Genomic DNA, 11,996 nt, shown 5'->3' with positions numbered 1-11,996 from the left:
GAATAACGAGATGGCGGTTGTTTTCGATGTCCTTGGAAGGTTTTAAGAGTTTCGCTCTCAAATACTGGTGCTATAGTGCAGTTGCGGGGATGATAAGCGTCTACGCACGAAACGATACAGAGGAGCGTGGCGGTGATGGTCGAGGGGGGAATTTAGTCTATCCTACTCATCGAAACAGTTCGCAACGGTCCCATCTCGATCCGAACCGCTAGCTCCAGTGTGTCACTTCGAACGTTGCTGCTTGCACAACTGTATTGAGTTTCATGTTGCCGTGATTTGACCTTGCTTGTCTGTCATCTATACTACAGTGTTGGGACCTCAGTAAAACTCAAGTTTTATTGTAGCTTTTACTTCAGTGATAACCAGCCACGGAATCTCTGAATTCGGCGCACTTCTCCAGCCAGTTCTTCAGCTGGTTCCCTAAGTAGTGTAGCTGCGGAAAATGCACGTAAGCGGCGGTAATATTATAAATGCAAATCTCCTCTCCACCTTCTTGACACCTTTTCTTTTGTTGCGATTCATTTTCTGTGTCTTTGTTTCTGTTTGTTTGTCTTTTTTCTCTTTGTTTTTGTTTCGCTTTGATTTCTAGTGGTACGGTAGTTGTGATTTCTTTTTGGATGTCTTTTTGCCTTTTTTTCTTCATACCATCTTATCTCGTCCTTTCTTATTTGTTTTGATCATCTGATGCTACTACCTGAAAGGAGGCTTAACGAAGTTACCTTACTGGATCCCTCATGATTTTGCAACAAAGTGGATTTTGATCACAATCCAGTTTTTTTCTTGCTTCTTGTGTGTTTTGAACAGTGTGTTGTTAGTATTGTACTCACATACTTTGATAAACGTTCCTTAAGATTGGGAGTGTGTTTTTAAGCGCTATCATGCCTGTGAAAACAAGACATGCTCAGAGAAGACATAGTGTGAGACGTTCATTTCGTACACGCCCATCGGTTCAAATACCTGTTGTTCTAGTGGATCACTCTAATGTGAAGGTATTCTACATATAAATATTTTCTTTCACTTGAAATTTGGAGTATTTCTTAAGCACCTATTTGGCTAAGTGCTATTTCCATGACGCCTTATTCGCTTCACTATTTATTAAAGGCAGCATATCACGAATCTGTGGTGGTGCGGATTTCAGGTGGAATATTCGTATACGGGATAGTAGATTATGGAGAGGGGGGAGGAGGTTATTCCGTCCATTTCTTCCTAGTTGCCGTAAAAAACGGCCCGGAAGATGCGGCGCGTGCTCAAGGCTGGCACGCTCCAATCGAACTCCTTGTAGAAAATAGCGCGCCGGAACGCTCGAAGCCGTATCTTCCGGGCCGTTTTTTACGGCAATTAGGAAGAAATGGACGAGATCACCCTTCTCTCCATAATCTACGATCCCGTATGCGAATACTCCACCTGAAACCTGTACCACCTCAGATTCGTGGGGTGATGCCTTTAAGCTGAATAAGCCGTTTTTTAAAGTTGTTTTACGAAGACTCCTGGGATGATGACTTTGCGCTGAGATCTCCTGTACCACGAAGAACACGAAAACAGAAAACGTTTCCAGAAAAGGTATGACGCTTTGTCGAGGCTTAACGCTCAAAAATTCCTTGTCAATCGTGACCTCTGTTTCAAGATTGCTAACATCGTGGAGGAGGACGAAAATGAAGAGAATAATGAAGCTGGTGATCATGGTAGTGGTGGGAATGATGAAAACTTACCACCTGGCCCCGATTTAGATCACTATCTGTCTGCCATTGAGAAGATGAATGCGGAGGTATATCCATCTTATTTTTAACGGTAAATATAGAGGAGTTAATCAGATGAATGCTTAATGTGGTAATAAAGATCAATACCTAACTGAGTGACTAAAGTAAATTATTTTTAAATATCAAACTCTTAAAATCTGAAATCAGTCTATCGGAAATATCATACCCATTCATAAATTCATGATGTACCAAAATATTGGATGTCACCTTGGGAAAATGTAGTTGAGAGGGGGAGGGGGGCACTCAGTGCCCTTATTTCTCGAAGTAAATGATCAAATCAGTTGGGGACCTAAGGCCTAAACATAAGTCTTAGAGGATCTCTGAAATGTAAACTAAAGTTACTAAGTAAGTTGAAGCGTCGGGAAATAATGGCGCCACTGAGTGACTTCCCCCCTCAACTACATTTTTCCCACTCACCTTTCATTTTCTTACGTTAATTTGAACATCCAATATCGACAATGGTCTTTCCTGTGCAAAATATGTTGCTTGCTTTCCTTGTGAATTTTTCATGTTTCTAAGGAGTCTTTTCTCTCTGCATTTCCTTTCATTAGCAGACTTTGCTCCTATTTTCTTCTTCAGTGTTCCTGTAAAATTTTTGGAACAAAAAGCTGTGCATTTATGTCTTCTTTTTTCTTCAGTTTTGTTCCTAAGTGCGATTTGAGTACTCTCCACATGTTCAATATCAGTACTTTTGTACGTTTTTCATTAATTCGCAGAAAGGCAAATACAGGCGCAGGCGTCATATAGTGTGTTGAATCGAGGTGTCTTATTAGATGGAGAATGATCATTATTGTTGTCGTTAATGCCACTAACAGCTTGTTACAGAATCTCATTATCTGGACCACCAATTTTCAATTTCTTTTGCCTCTTCTCTCTTCCCAAAATTCAACTACAGCTATGCGAACTCGTTTCTTAGCTATAGTAGTCCTAGGAATCATAGGTCTTTTTGTCCAAGGTCAATCCTTTATAGTTATTTCAATTCTGTCTAGAAAGACACTTATAATAATATTTTCCTAATATTAATAATATAATAATAATATTCTTCTAATATTAGATAATATTCTCCTATAATATTTTTAATCGATTGTTTCAGTTTGATGAAGCAGAAGAATATTCACTGTACATAGAAAACGAGGATGGTGTCCGTTTGAAACCAGTTGGGAATAAGCTAGTGGAATATGATAAGTATGATGGGCCAAAATCAACAGGTTTGAAATGCTTGTATCTTCCTACATTTTTCTTAACAATGTGGGAAATCAGAGACTTAATGTTATCAACGCTTGTCTTTCAGCTCACTTGCTTCCGCAGAAGATCACTACTCCTCTCAGTCCAAATCTAGCTCAGCTGGAGACAGAACGGCACCAATTTCGAAAAGCCGTATGGTCCTATCTGCGCGGTTGCACTCCGAGAAAGCATAGAAGTAGTTTTTATTACACTCTCGTCAATTTTATCACTTTTATTCATTCCATTTTCTTTTTCCGTGACGGATGGCTTTGCCGCCTTGGATCACTTCCTTTAGACATTCTTTCCACTCCATACTGTATTAAAATAATTTCAAAATTTATTTAATCCACTTGATTATTGTTGTATTGATTTTTTTCCATTTTCGAATTTTTTTAGTAGATGTATTACAAGCTTATCCATGTTTCTTTAACTTCTCTTTCAACTAACGTTGCCAGGCTCACTTCGTCTGTCTACATATCCCGATGGAGTCGCAAATAATGGCGGATTTAGAAGAACGACGTTTGGACCATCAATTGGTTAGTGTTCTTCATCATAGATGCGATAGCCGGAGCCGGTGCTCTGACCCCCTTCACTTTTGAACGGTTAGGGAGGGGACCTCCTTCACGTTTGAACGGTTGGCGAAATTACCCCCTTCACTTTCGGACGGTTGGCGAAAGGACCCCCTTCACTTGAGCTGCACCCCATGAACTAAGCCCCCTTCACCTGAAGAAGGTCCGGCTTCTACCTATCGCACATATGCTCTTCATCTTGTAGATTCGTTCATTTGGGCTGCATCATTTACCTTTCTTTTATACTATACTATACTTTCTTTTTTTGTTCAAACACCTATTTTTCACTTTTTCTGACATATGATTAAGCTCCCAGACCAAGGGCAAACATACGTTGAGATTCTTCCAACATGAAGTCGTAGGAGGGGGCAGAAGCGGGAGAGCTGGACCTGGATCGTAATGAGAGAAGGAGATATATGAGGACAAAAAGCGAGAAAATTCGATTCGCTGTCGAATTGACTCATGTTAGGGCTTACAAAATTCGGTGTATGGTAAGCAAGGAACCCCATAATAAGCAGAATGTAAAGAGAAGTGCAAACTGTTCATTCGGTGCAGTTCGGTGGAATGCTGCTCTTATTAAAGGACGGAATCCCACTTCTGTCAAGGACAAATCCCTTACAGAAGTGAGATTTCATTCAGCGTAAAAGAGTAAAGTGAACAGACAATTCATCCAACAACGATGACTTTTCATAGTGTTGCCGTGAAACAAAAGACATCTATAAGCAAAAATATGTGTAAAATTAGCGCAAAATAGGATGCACGACTTGACGAATAATCTCGTTCTTACCAGACTTAAAGCTGTACGATTTCGGCGATCTGTTGAGGCAGATTTTTTTTAAAGATCTGTACAAAAATTGCTGTTCCCATCTTTCCTAGTTTCCTTTTCTTTGAAACCTAGCTGAGAAAAGTTAATTTCTCCTCGTATTTTTGGATTTTTCCTAACTATCATTAGAGTGAACCAGGACACCTGCAGGGATGAAAATTTGCAGTTAAGGGTTATAAAAGCTTATTTGTTTTGAAACATGTTATACTTTTATTACTGGACTTCTGCTTCTTTCAAATTCGTTTTCATTCTCCTAAAAGTGGCGAGAAAGCTGAGAAATTTGTTAAAATTCCCATCTTTTTCTCAGCTAACTTTCAAAAAATTAAGGGACTCTAAGAGCGATAATTCAACTGTTGTACAGTGCAAGCATTTCTCCATGAAACGGATTCCTAATTACATTCCTAATTTTTTTTGTACTAATTTGTAAATGTTTATTTCAACCTATCGAAATCTGCAGCAGTGCTGCACTCATTCCCAATTAGGGTAGGTGTTTATCCCTAAAATCACCTTCAAGTCACGCTTGCATGCTGTAAATTTGTTTCTATCCATCTCTGTTTGTTTTACTTATTGTTAGCTATATTATTTTGTTTTACTTAGTTTATCTATTTTCATTCGCTTTGGAATTTTATATATTATCTTATATTTTTATTTACTACATGAGCGACTGTACCAGAGAGAATGAGAGGCAGACGTCAGGTTTGGAAGGATAGTCTCCCAACAACACACTTGTCCCTCATTTAGGAGGACAAGTTTTTCCTGACAGACACATGTTTAGAGGTTGCTAGTTTATAACCAAACAACGTTTTACAGCAACTGAACCGATTGAGGAAACTCCTGAGAGTGAAACAACGACTTCAACAGAGAATGCGAATCATCAGGAGAAAAAGAATGACAGTTTAGTGGCAGATCTTGCTGTTACACCGAAGGTATTGCATTAAAATTTTGCCTTGTTTCTAAACATTTACACCTATACGTTTTTTTTTCAACAGAGCCGACTAACAGCTACTGGCAGCAGGAGGCAGAAGCCTCTACTCTCAGCTTCTCACATAAGCGCTGGTAAGATTCCGTGTCTTACACCTCGAGTGAATTTAATAAAATTATGTTTGCATGTAACATGCCTACATTGCGGATTTGGCCAGTACCATTTCATACACTAGTGGCTTCTGTTTCCCACATCTCAAAAATCGATTATTCATCTCTCCGTTCCTTTTCTCGCAATGTATACATATGAAAGTTTAATAATCCTAATATTTATCGGAAGTCATTACAATATATATTTAGAATATGTATATATTGTGAACTTGTTTTGCACTTTGACTGTTTAATTGCAAATAGCTTTTTTTGCAGGTGATGGGCAAACCATATCTCGCCATTCTGCCGGTGACTTATCTCTTTCTTCATTTTCTGAGATGGAACCACCCGCAGAAACAAGTACTCCCATGCAGGTATGGTTCAGTCTTTGCTTCATCGGGACTTCATCGGGATGAGATTTCTTTGTTATATTTTATTAATTTCTATTTGATAGAAGTGCGCACCACAAGCTCATTCAACACCGTTTGAAACAGACCAAGCGAAACCATTCGGACTCTTGCTGGAGGTGGGTAATTATTTTTTAATTGAGTAAGAAAAAAAGTGAAAAATTTGCGATTTATTATTAGCCAAATAGATGAGCGTATACCTTACAAAGTGTGCGCTTGGTCTTGTAAAAGAAATTAAAAAAAAAGAAAAGTAAGATTTATTTGTAAAAGTGTTCGTGATTTACTAGTTAGAAGTTCTATTGAGTATTATTAGTAGACTTATTATAGAAAAATTGTTATGACCAGAACAACTGAGTGTTTGTTTGTTTTTTGTAGTGGAAATTTTGAACTGCTTATAATTTCTTTCGATAACAGCTTTTAACCTTTTTTTTTGAAAAAGTGATTTCGTATTAAAATTTTATTTTCGCGTATCGTTCATGAACTACTTTATTTAGAATAGCATTGACTTCCACTCTCCACGATGGGCCAATGTTACGGGAAGGAGTAAAGCACGCACTTCGTCAAGAAATTCTCGATGTAATTTCTTCATTCGTTTCTTTTTTACATTTATTGTTGGGGGTCTGACATACTATTCGTTCAAAAAGAAAGAGAAACAAAAAAGTAGAGTTGGAACTAGGGACGGTATGTGTTTGCTTGTTTTTTTTTTCTGTGCAAGCTTGAGCATATTTGTAAATGTGATCTGGACATGAAGGTATTTTTATCGTGCGATCACCTGGTTTCTTAATTTTGTTTTGTGGGTGGAAACGTTGGAAAGGTTCGGATGTATACCGGAGGACAACGCATGATGTTGGTATCTAGAATCTGTTGCGCGTTTCATCAAAGCCCGATCAGAACTTTTTAGAGAATTTAGCTTATTAAAGCATTTGCTGCGATTGAGACTGTAATTGTACTTCCACATTCTCTTGAAATATTTCTGCTATTTTTACCCTTCTGGAACAAAATCAAGGCCACAGAAAACCAGTTAGTGTTACTAACGATACTGAGCTTTTTTCAGTTGGACCATTTAGATGTGAAGGAAAGTGTTACCGAACGCTTGTAATCTCCATGGACAAAAATGTGCAGCAGTGAGGTGTCTTTTTTTAAGACAATGCTGTTCTCAATGGTTCTTCTCGTATAGGCACGCCTACATCACCGCAACTTGACGATAGCTTCGAGGACGTTGAATCCTTTGTTATACCTGAGATTCCGAGCGGATCCAAAAGTGACAATATCACTCCGGAAGAGTCAGTAGACGGTAAGCAGTCAGTGAAAGGATTTCTCTCGTTTTTAATCTCGGATGAATGAGCCTGATCCAGATATAAGTAATGAGAACAATGAAGAGGAAAACTTGGCCGCTTTCCTTCAAAAGTCTATGGAATTGTCGTCTTCCACTTCGGGTACCTACTGCTTTGTTCAACTCAAGAATTTTTTGAATTACTAGTTGCCTTCCAGAACGAGACATGTCCTGCGAGACATTAGCTACGCTAGCGGAGGATGTTCCTTTCCAAATAACAGTGAGTTTCGGATTTCGGGAACTTTATGTAGCTTTTTTGTCTTGGTCTATTTTTTGTCAATAGCGCCGCGTATTGACAGTGCCCAATTCGACAAGAAAGAATTTTTTCAGCGAAACACGCTGAATCTAACACGCAATGTTAGTCAAATGACTACGAACAATGCAAATAGGAATATATCACGCCTCACCAACGCATCATTCGTAAGTGTTCTTTGCGGTTTCAGTTCTTCTTTTCAAAGACAACTCAAATCATACTTAAATTAACCTACCTAAATTAATTCTTCAGATAGACATTCCCTTTTATTTGGCTGGATTTTCTGATGCAGCCACAGCAACGCCTCTGGCGCAGCTTTTGTACGTGATAGGGCAGGAAGATGTTATTGATTGGATGGAATTACCTCAAGAGTAAGCTCTTTTTTTGCATTGTTTTGTTCAATAGCTTTGGAAAATAAGAGCATTTCAAGAGCAGTTTGAAGCGAGTGAAGTTTACCAATGATTTGAATCATATGAGACTGTGTATCACAATAAATGCAGTACAACTGATTTAGGGCACAGTTTTTTTCAAATGCTTCAAATTTTAGTGTCTTCGCATGTCCAAAGAAGCTTGGTGAAGGTGTCTACGGCGAAGTGTTTGCTACCACATACAAAGGAAATCCAACTGCTCTTAAGGTTTCTTTGAACCGATTTAAAATTAATTTGTTGCTTTGTCGCCCACTCGTATCCACGGTCATAGTTGCTGCTCTAATCTGCATGATGCATGATAGTCAGGATACAAATATTGGATTTATCATTATCACTGCTATGATGTGAAAATCCGTCGATCCCTTCCTTTTCGCCGTGTTTTCCGCTACACAGTACGAGAAGTCACCTGCAATGTCTCCTGGTGGTTTACAGTAGCTACAACGAATAGTTGCCGCATTCCTTCTCATGCCATGCCGAAAGACTCGCGTGCGGCCAGAAATGCACCCATCTCCCCTCCACTTTTACAGTGCGCATTTTGTAGCAGCGAGCTAGTTTATTTAGCGTTCTGTACTTTAAATTCTTCATTGCACAACATTTCGCAAAGATGTGGAAAGTGCCTCAAAAAATCAAAGGTTACGGTACAATATCTCATTTTAGGTTATTCCTTTCCATGGTGATAAAGTGGTCTACAGTGGTAAAGTAAATGGAGAGTATTTGTTGGACGCTGCCGGTATTTTACCGGAGGTAAGTTTTAAGGCGTTCATAGTTGAAATCGAAAATTCCAACAAACTTTTTTGTGAGATGGATAGTTGAGTTCAAAGCATTGTAGCTGTGATGTATTTGGGTAAATCGCCGTTTTCTTCTTCTCTCTGTTCTTAGTCGTTTCATTTCTTTAATTTTAAGTGTTTGATGTATATTTCGGTCAAATCGAGCGCATGTTTGATAAGCACCATACAGTCGAGAAATTTAAGCGCGTAGTCATGCAGAACTGGCGAGATACAGTGAATTCGCCTTTGGGGTTTGACGACTTTCATTTTCTGTTTTGATGGACTCAAATGATGATATTTATTAGTAGTCCCAAATGGTGTCCACATGTTAGTGTCTTCGAAATCACAGGTTAAGTGTATTTTATAGATTTTGATAAATCGTGAGCTCTCTGCGTTGTCCGACTCTTCGGCAGACTTTAGCACGCCGAATTTCATACAGCTGTTGCAAACAAATGTAGTCAGAGGTGAGCTGAGGTTTCTTGATATGCTAACTGTAGAAAAAATACGTGCACATCTTCAAGCGAATTTTTGCTGTTGCGGATTATGAATGAATGCTGGATAGCGTGATTAAAGGTGTATATCCCGATTCGTTTCTTGTTGCGTGGGACGAATACGATGATGCGAAAGAATCTGAGAATGACAGACCTACGGAATATGCCAGTAAGGAGCAGTTGTTCCTGACAATGGGGATGGCATTAGGTGGTGTCGACTTGGAACACTACCAGGTATTTGACAATAACCGCCTGAGTGTTGTGTAAGAAACAAAGGGCTTTTTTTTGTTGGAGATCTAAATGAATTCTTTCTTCCTCCAGATGAAAAACGAGGACCAAGCACTCTCTGCTTTGTTGCAAATCACGATCTCATTGATAGTGGCAGAGGAAAGGCTCGAATTTGAACACCGCGATTTGCACATTGGCAACGTGCTCGTCTTAGAGAACGACAGAGACTTAGAGTGTGTTTCTTCTACGTAACTTTTTTCTAGCATAAATTCACAAATGTTGGTATTTTTCATCATGAAGCACTAGATATCGATACTTTGGCCGAAGCAGATCTAGCTCATTTTTTTTGTCTGTATGTGTGTGGGATTATTTCGCATTGCAACAATCCTCAGACATTCTTGTGACATTTCAGATATAGATTTTCTGGAGGAACCATGATTCTGCGCTCCTACGGCATAAAAGTGAATCTAATTGATTTCACACTGAGTAGAATGAGGAAAGGTGAGGAGTAGGATGAAGAACGCGTAATATTGCTGCGATGCAACTCTTCTATTCCATTTTCAGAGGAAACAACGATATTTCGAGATCTCGAATCTGACGAGGAGCTTTTTGCCGGTACTGGTGATTACCAATTCGATATCTATAGGATGATGCGGCATGAGAATCAGTAAGTAATTCGAATTCTGATGTTTTTTCTTCCTGGAAATGAAGGACATGTCCTTCATTTAGCCACCTTCTTTGTACTAAAAGGCTCTACTTTTTCTCGAAGCGTCCATCAGTTCTCTGATGCAGTGTGTCTACATGCGAGAAAACTATGAGAGCCTAAGAATAAGGCTGCCGCAGAGTTCAGAGCCGCGCGAGCACGGTTTTGATGGTTATTGAGCGCACTGTTGTGAATAGTCAACCATCAAAACCACAGAGCCGCCAAACCGCGTGGCTCTGAACTCTGCGGGCAGCATAAGTAGACGTCAGGATAAGTGCTTACATCCACTTGTGCAGTGCAGCAGCACAGAACAAGTCTTACTACATTATTTTTCACAATTTGTTACCGCTTAGTTACTACATGATACGTTGCATCTGTACTTCAAAGAAGTAGTGGAACAGTGATAGGTGTCAACTGGAAAAGAGGATTGTTCTAATCTATTGATTTTTCAAGGTGATTTGCTAGTAGTTAATCTCACCTTACAAACACAGTACACTGAATAAAATATAATCAGATCTTGATGTCGTCATTAAACTTTGCAGAGGCGACTGGTTGACTTTCACACCGAAAACGAACTGTTTCTGGCTCCATTATTTGTCGAAACAGCTTATCAGTAAGCGAAAATGCAAAAAAGCCATCCCCAAGAAAAGACGACAAGTGAGTTCCCTTGTGTTCTTCTACATTTCAAATGTGCTTTTTTCTACTATTAGTCTTTTGTACTTGATTTTTTTGTTGCAAGACATCATTAAGAAATATTTCACTAATAACTTTGGTTTTTAGACGCTGCAAGAAATGTGGGACCAGTTATTGAATTTCGACACGTTACGTGATGTTTTCACCAACGATGATTTTTACGATGTACTTCAACGGCATTTAATAATCAAATCCCGCCCTAACGAATAATTTTAGTGTCTTTCTGGCAGCACTTCCTATGTCTGTTCATTTTTCTTCCGTAAGGATTACCATGCATTGTTTACTAGTTGGGATTTCGGTCATATATTTTTTGGAATATTTTTTTGTAATGTCAAAGAGTACAGTTTCTGTAATGTCCCTATAAGGCAAAAGATTCTCTCGCAAAGAGTAGAAACAAGGGAGGGATTTCGTATTCGAAAAATTTACAAACGTCGATGATTGTTCCAGATCTGATCTTTTTTTGAATGAGATGCTCAAGCAATTGCCGTGGTAGGTGGTTCTGTGACATATAATGTATATATCTTTCATTAAAACCCTTATGCTGATCTCTGTTCCCAAGCTTTTCACTTCGTCTTTTCTATTCTGTAACCATTACAGGATTGGTTTAAGTTTAAGCTTAAGTGCAGAAACGTATAAACGTATAAATGTGTACAGCCTTATTATTAATGAAGATGTTTTTTTTTCTCAGAAAGGCAGTCATAATTGTTTGTCTTGCGCGCGCAGTTGTGTTTTCTGTAGGAACTATTGCATTCATCTATCTTGCTTGCTTCATAAGTATCGGTCTGTGGTCATAGACCAAACGACAACGTTGTTGTTGTGGATAACGCGGTATCAAAACTTAATGTGGTTAGTCTCGTAAGAAACACGTAGTCTTACTTGAATGTAACAGTTACTCCAAATAAAGTAAACATACAAATAAGCGATGACAGTAACTATTATTAAGCTAAATACAGCTGATTCTTTTCTATGCCTCACATTATAGCATCATTTCTTCGTAGCGAAGCTATCCTTGCTCCAGTTCCTTCTGATTTCGTTCACTGTGTCGCTCATCCTTTAGACACTGTTACGTGCAATGCTCTAGGGGATGCGATGACGTGCTCTTTGCATCTTTACTCTTTATATTATATAATTCTCAAATGCACATGTACAATGATGTCAAGTGCAAACAGAGACAACAATCGGATGAGGAGGAATCGGCCAAGACTTGACAGTGAAGTTTGGAAGTACTAGAGGCGGAGGTACAGCTTTC

At 38.9% G+C, this 11,996-nt stretch overlaps 1 protein-coding gene across 1 annotated transcript; it reads left to right on the top strand.

Moving 5' to 3' along the window:
- Positions 1 to 878: 878 nt before the first annotated feature.
- Positions 879 to 10,957, top strand: RB195_011472 (uncharacterized protein; the record flags this gene model as incomplete). Its single annotated transcript, XM_064192900.1, has 25 exons — positions 879 to 989; positions 1,471 to 1,560; positions 1,625 to 1,765; positions 2,851 to 2,965; positions 3,049 to 3,177; positions 3,437 to 3,517; positions 5,184 to 5,299; positions 5,363 to 5,429; positions 5,721 to 5,818; positions 5,899 to 5,970; positions 6,346 to 6,427; positions 7,029 to 7,145; positions 7,207 to 7,287; positions 7,343 to 7,404; positions 7,515 to 7,604; positions 7,690 to 7,808; positions 7,985 to 8,072; positions 8,523 to 8,609; positions 9,000 to 9,096; positions 9,206 to 9,357; positions 9,445 to 9,584; positions 9,764 to 9,852; positions 9,916 to 10,018; positions 10,597 to 10,711; positions 10,835 to 10,957. 25 exons carry the CDS (start codon positions 879 to 881, stop codon positions 10,955 to 10,957), a joined length of 2,565 nt encoding a protein of 854 aa, XP_064050483.1.
- Positions 10,958 to 11,996: the final 1,039 nt, after the last annotated feature.

The sequence above is a fragment of the Necator americanus genome, chromosome III, assembly GCF_031761385.1.
Source record: "Necator americanus strain Aroian chromosome III, whole genome shotgun sequence".
Taxonomy (NCBI): Eukaryota; Metazoa; Nematoda; class Chromadorea; order Rhabditida; family Ancylostomatidae; genus Necator; species Necator americanus.
This window is presented reverse-complemented; position numbering and strand designations above follow the sequence as displayed.